General features: G+C 40.8%; 1 protein-coding gene across 2 annotated transcripts in view; it reads right to left on the reverse strand.

Moving 5' to 3' along the window:
- cluha (clustered mitochondria (cluA/CLU1) homolog a) overlaps window positions 1–6,366 on the reverse strand; it is a 22,258-nt gene that overhangs the window by 12,444 nt on the left and 3,448 nt on the right. For both annotated transcript variants that reach the window (XM_014005304.1, XM_014005305.1), the window contains exons 2-6: window positions 2,292–2,485; window positions 1,956–2,127; window positions 1,575–1,718; window positions 1,207–1,334; window positions 951–1,105 (exon numbers count right to left, since the gene is read on the reverse strand). In XM_014005304.1, the coding sequence (XP_013860758.1) occupies window positions 951–1,105; window positions 1,207–1,334; window positions 1,575–1,718; window positions 1,956–2,127; window positions 2,292–2,485 (793 nt within the window). The remainder of the gene's footprint in view (window positions 1–950; window positions 1,106–1,206; window positions 1,335–1,574; window positions 1,719–1,955; window positions 2,128–2,291; window positions 2,486–6,366) is intronic.

Here is a 6,366-nt window from a genome sequence, read left to right on the forward strand (position 1 = left end):
TCATTGGGCTGTGAGGCTGTGTGTGTGGTTTAGTCCCGATCAAAACTAAGTGACAAAGAAACTTTTTAATTTGTTTAAAACAATATTGAACCACAAAGAGGATCTATAACTAATTTAACTCAGTTTGTTTTATGATTGATAAGAGGCAGATGTCCAGTGAGAACCAGCTGGTTCTCCATTTAACAGAGAGCAGCGTAGTCAGCCCCCTCCTCCTCTCCCCACCCGAGGCTGMGGGAGAGTGGGGCTGTGGAGCTCAGTGGAGTTAAAGTCTTATCAGATCTAGCTGCTGGTTCAAAGGTTGATTCAGTGATACATGAAGCCTTGTGTTGCTGAGGCATTGTGTGTCTGCGTGYGATTGTGTTCAAGTGATGTTAGCYGCTAACATGCTAATACGAAGCTGTAACAGACGATCATGCTATGCTAGCTGTTTCCAACCCCTGACTGCTGMAGGGGCGTGTCTTAGAGAGAGGCTTTTATATCAGAACACAGCCGCTGTGACGAAACCRTGGAGAAGACACGACATCGTGAAGAGTCGTTTAACCAATATGAAAATTARACTGCAGTACCACTGCTCAACCCATAGTATGCAGCCAAAAGACCTTTTTASACCAAATATTACAGATTTGAACTAATATGCACAAAAACGTGAAAATTAGCACAGAAACAGTACTATATAACATTTTAGACACATTCTAGATAGTTTATCAGCTAAAAAAAGTTAATTTTGGGGTAAGTTACCCTTTAAAGTCAGTAATTTATCAGCACCACCTTTCGTGTAAAATTATAAAACCCTTTGTGTTTTATTCACCAGCAGATTGTGTTTAACAACCTTCCTCAAGGCCATCCTAAAACCTGAAACCTACAGAGCTCAGGTGAACGTTCAGCACRACAAAAGACCCCGCTGAGTAAAACGAGCTGTAAGAAGACACGGGGCTGAAACGCAGACTCACTGGTTGAGGTAGAAGCCGCGTGAGGAGGCGGTGATGCTGACGTGGCGCTCCTCCACCGTCACGATGTTCAGGTACATGAGGTCGCCGTGCATCTTCCTGTTCCCGGGCGGAGGGTTCCAGCCACTCATGGTCAGGACCTTCAGGCACTGCATGGGCTGTCGATCAAAAAAAAAATAAATCAGTAGATTATTTCATCTTCAAAAGCCGAAAAAAACAGAGCAGTTTTTTTTTAAATAGAGCAGAGGATGTTTCACACCTTCCAGTCCTTGTTCTGTGGCTGGAGGGGCACCAGGGGGCGGTCTTTGCTGCCGGGCAGGATGTGTTCTGGTGGGGTACAGTCGATTTGTTCCAGTTCTGTTCCTTTCTTCTTCCTTTTACCACTGTCTGCAATCAGAGGGAGGAAGGAGAACCCTAGTGAGACCCCTGTAACTGATCTGAWGACGGCTGAACAAGTCTGAACAGTCATCAAGTTGTGACGCCAGATTCGTGCAGGTCAAAAAGATTGAGACCGAGAAAACTGATTTTTATTGATTTTACAGTCCACTCTTCATCTTTTCAGCCCAAAATAAGCCAAAACATTTCAACAGTAGGATTAAAAATGCYGAGTACGTCTTTGAGTTTTACCTCCGAGGTCTCCATCAGTGAAAACGCTGAGGAACGACAGGGAGTTGCAGTCCACTCCGTTGTAGGCGTCGGAGGGGTCCAGGCTTTTCAACAGGTCTCTGATGTGACGCACATGAATGCGAGCTTCACGCACCGTGTATGGCTCTGAAGGACAGGAACAAAACAAGCTCACATAAGAACCTCTGCTTCCTGTATTGTATTCAAAAGGCTTCAGCAGCATTTAAAAGCTTTAAGTGGAGACTGTGCGGTTATTTTCTCCAATAGAAGAYAGAGACGACACGTTTGTGGTCCAGGCTTTTCTTCATGTACTTAAAGGTATCATCGCGGCATGAATTTAGATAAACGCGGCAAAAATTGCACCAGTTTTCTTCCGAGCCTGACCTTCAACCACTCGGAGCAGAGAGCCCTCCTGCAGCCCCTCGATAGACTTGAGCTCCGCAAAGTTGTCCAGCACGTTCCCGTCCAGCTGCAGAGAGAAGCAAGTGCGATGGCAGGTGTCCTCGCGGTCCATCAACACCTGATGGATCTCCTGCACCATCTCCTGGGGGGACACCTGATTTACAAGAGAGATTAGAGCATTTAAGTCAAAGTGGTCTAAGGGCGGTAATCACTTCATCCTTTGTTGTGACGAGAAGTGTTTTTACCAAGAACAYGCTGCGATTCCATCAGCGGGCTGTCTCGGTTTCTCACACAAACAACTGAGGAGCTTATCTGTACCTGCAGGTCAAACGGCTCYGTTCCAGGCGCCTGGATCTTCACGGTGAAGCCCGTGTCCTGGATCACTATCACTTCTTGTTCATTGGACTCTTCGTCGCCGTCCACRTTGGCGTTCCCGTTCCGCTTAGATTCCGGCTCCTCCGCATGATCGTGAGCGCCGTCTCCGTTCACCATGGCCGTATCTGCGCCGTGCCCTGCAACAAACGAGTTCGCAATGAATCCACCGGACATCTGCGGCCTCCTGCAATAACCAATTTACCCATTTAGACCAGAAAAAGAAAGTTTTTCTGTATTCAAGCTGAAAAGCCTATCAAATACTTGATTTGTAGTTTTAAGTTTTAGCAAAATATCTCATGAACCAGGGCTCAAATTTAAATTAAATGTCTAATTCATCCAAAAAAATAAAAAATAAAATAACTGGCATTTTTACACATTTTGATTTATTATCTATTAAATCTGACTACTTTTGTGCTACCTTTACTGTGACCCACAAGAAACAGCAGCACCTTCAGATAATCATCAACAACACCYTGACTACAGGTGACTTTTCTTCCATATAAACCAACATATTACCACAAACTGCTGAACCTGAACGATCTCACAGAGCAAGTAAAAGGCGCACATTTTTAGTCTTTATATTATCACCATTTATATCAAATACAAGAGTTTCAACACAAATCCAACAAAAAATTGTTTATTTTTAATAATTCATCTATACACTGGATACCAAAATCAGTCTGAGACGACACACACGAGAAAAACAGAAATTTGACAATAATTCACCAGCTCATCTAAAAAAATGTTTTTTGCAAAAAACCTGCTAAGATGGGAACTGTTTCAACAGACTGGAGCATTAAATAGTTATTGGTTACAAGACTAGTAAAAATAAACAGAAACTTTTGTTATTTTCTGAGTTAAAGCAAATGGAAAATAGCTTGTTAGTTTGAACGAAGCGGAGGCCAACTATGTGGCTGCAGGACAACTGTTTTCTCTCACAGGGACACAACTGCTGCCAGCAAACACGTCCTTGCTCGCTGCTAACGGTGTCAGGGTTACTGAAGGAGGGGGTGGGGGCTCCAGAGCTGGACAGTGACCCCTGGGAGGGAATGAATGTGCTGAAAAAGTGGACGAGGCCACGCTCTGAATAACAAACACAACAGCTTCGGAGAGGTCACACGAGTTAGTGTGCAATAGTGCTGTACCAAAAGATTATTTTCTAATCTATTAATCTAACGGTTATTTTTTTCGATTAATCGATTATTCTAACAACAAATCTACAAGTTATTCTGATGTGAGTGCACTGGGTATTTAAAATGTTTTCATCAAATTAACAAGAACAGTTCTTTAATATTGTAATTTTTCTGTAATAGTTTTTTTCATGGACACAAAATATGCACTCTAGAGTCAATTCTTTAACAAGAAAAGCTTAAAAGATTTAACATCAMCATAAAATCTCAACCAAAGCATATAAAATTCAACTAAAAGAAATATAGTGCAAGATGTTAATCTAACAAATGAACTAAATCATGTAAAATTCAAGTCACTCTCTGGAAAACCTATAATAAACATATAATAAACATTTATTTATTATTTTTTATTTAACATATTTCTCAATATATAATATTTAACAAATATCAAGACAACACCCAACTCTTTGTATTGTAACATCAGTTGTGTAACTTATTTCTTTAAGGTGAAAACTGTTGAAAACAAGACTGTTTTGTCTTATTACACAAATTAATATCCAGCTCAACATATTTCTATTGATGTCATTTCCCCACTAGAAAAATTATGTGATGGAGGTCCATGGAAGGCAAATAAGTTTAAATCAAATAAACAAAAGAGGATGCAGTTAAAATAAATAAAAGGTATTTAAGCTGCGTTTTGAACATCCAAAACACGTCCAACCCTTGTTGGCTGCTTGTGCTCTTTAGGTCAGACGTGTGTCGGGAAGCTCCTCTGTTGTTTGAGATGCTGGGGGAACCGTCTGATGGGGGAACGCGGCTCGACCTAACACCGGTCTCTGTTTAATGGCGGATGAAATAAAGGAAGTGTTCACAAGATAATTAATCSACCAGATAACTCAGAGGTGGTCTGTTTGGTAAATTTTACTCCAGGAGCTGTGAGCTTGTTTTCAAGCTTCAGACTGAACTGAAGCAGCGGCTGCTGACGTCATTACGCTCTTGATGCTGCGTTCAGGACAAGCATGGAAAACTCACCACTCTTATGCCAATACGGTCGCAATGATGCATTTAGGTACCGAAATGGAATTGCATGAACATTCACGTGGTGGTTATGTAATACAGCGAATCGATAATAAAAAATCTGCCTCGACAAATTTACATTATCGAAGTCATCGATTATTTCAACTAATCGGTGCAGCTCTAGTGTGCAAGATGTAAAGCAAAAGCTCGGCGTCGAGTCGTTTCAGTGGATTCGTTTTCAGCGTGAAGCGATCCAGTTCTTAAATCAGCCCCTTCACTGTCAGAGTCTGACACAATGTTTCAGAAACTAACACACTCGCTAACAGTCAACACGAGGGACTCCTGTCACTAACTCACCACAGGTCACATGTAAACTTCCTGACTGACTGGAGATGTCGAATGAATCTGGGCAAAGACACTCCAAAGCCCTGAAATCTGCAACTCAGTCCGTCTCTTCAGAGACTGTGATGAATGTGAATGCACACAAGGCATAAACTAAAGGAAAGCACAGCACCTACTGCTTTGTTCATGCTCAGAGCCTGAATTGTAGCTATTTCTGAGTGTTGTTGCTCAACTGTGGCAGCTGGTGATAATAGACTGTGTAACAGATCTCTTTGATACAATCAGAGCAACTATGAGTGTAACACTCAAAAACTGGGATGACTGTGGACTTCAGGAGGTCTGCAGCTCTGATCTACCTCATTTATTATAAACAATGTATTTTTTATTAAAACCTGTAGGTTTCCTACACTCAAAATATCAAACTGTGAAAATTCAACTTGCTTCAGGAGTGGCTGATAATGTTCTACATTTGGTTTAACGTACACCAAGTTTGCAGAGAAATTACTGTATTTTACAAAATTCAAGACAAAGTGCTCACTTAGCATTAACATGGAAAATAAAACCAGGTGTAGAAATTGCGATAAGAAGTAGAAATTATGTCAAAAGGCAAAAAAAGTCCCACAAAACAGATGACAGGATGTGCCAGCTGAGTTATGAAATTATGCACTTGCAGATCATATTATTCCATGACTAATAAGTTTATGGTAGCAGCAGGCGCTCACCTGGCTCAGTTTTAATGGGAAAACACAACTATTATAAATGATGTGAACAGAAATGGAAAAGAAGGCACATCTCATTTTAGGGTCACTCTAATCCCGAGGCTATCAGGAGAAACATGGTCCAGACTCCRGGCTCTCAAGGTTGAAGCTTTCAATGAAGTCAAGGTGAAGAATCCACAAAACAAGGACACAAATCTGACACTGCGATGCCCCAGAGCACCTGTAAAATAAACTGATTTGTCCAAAACACAAAGTGAGAGCTCATTGTAATTCTACAGTGAGTTTAAAGTGCCTGTGACATGCCTGTCCTTTAAATACAAAAAGTCAAAGAAGGCATCTTTATACTTAGGAAAATTGGCATAGTACACATGATTTTACCCATTTTGTCCCATAACTGGCCTTTTTTCTTTTGAATTTGGCTCAGCCAAAGTGAAACAGGAAGTGACATTACAGGAGAACTCATTAATAAAAAACTCACTGGTCTCTGTTTATTAAAACAAAATTACTTAAACTTTAACTCTTCTTTGTCTCTCTCTTCGATAGCAACTAAAAATAATCTAAAGAAACATCAGATTCTTCTCTACAGTCTGTGTTAGCTTTTGTAACAATACTCTGTTTACATGCTGACATTCCCCTTTGACATCACTTCCTGTTTCTTCACATGCAAATATCTCAACAACCGTTCATCTCAGCGACGTGAAATTTGTTTTGCAATATGTTATCGATATCATCTTTCCAAAAATGCATTCATGTTATTACAAAAATTTGATGTCACAGGCACTTTAAGAACAGGTATATTTTTTTCAAATC

This window comes from Austrofundulus limnaeus, unplaced genomic scaffold (assembly GCF_001266775.1).
Source record: "Austrofundulus limnaeus strain Quisiro unplaced genomic scaffold, Austrofundulus_limnaeus-1.0 Scaffold29, whole genome shotgun sequence".
NCBI lineage: Eukaryota > Metazoa > Chordata > Actinopteri > Cyprinodontiformes > Rivulidae > Austrofundulus > Austrofundulus limnaeus.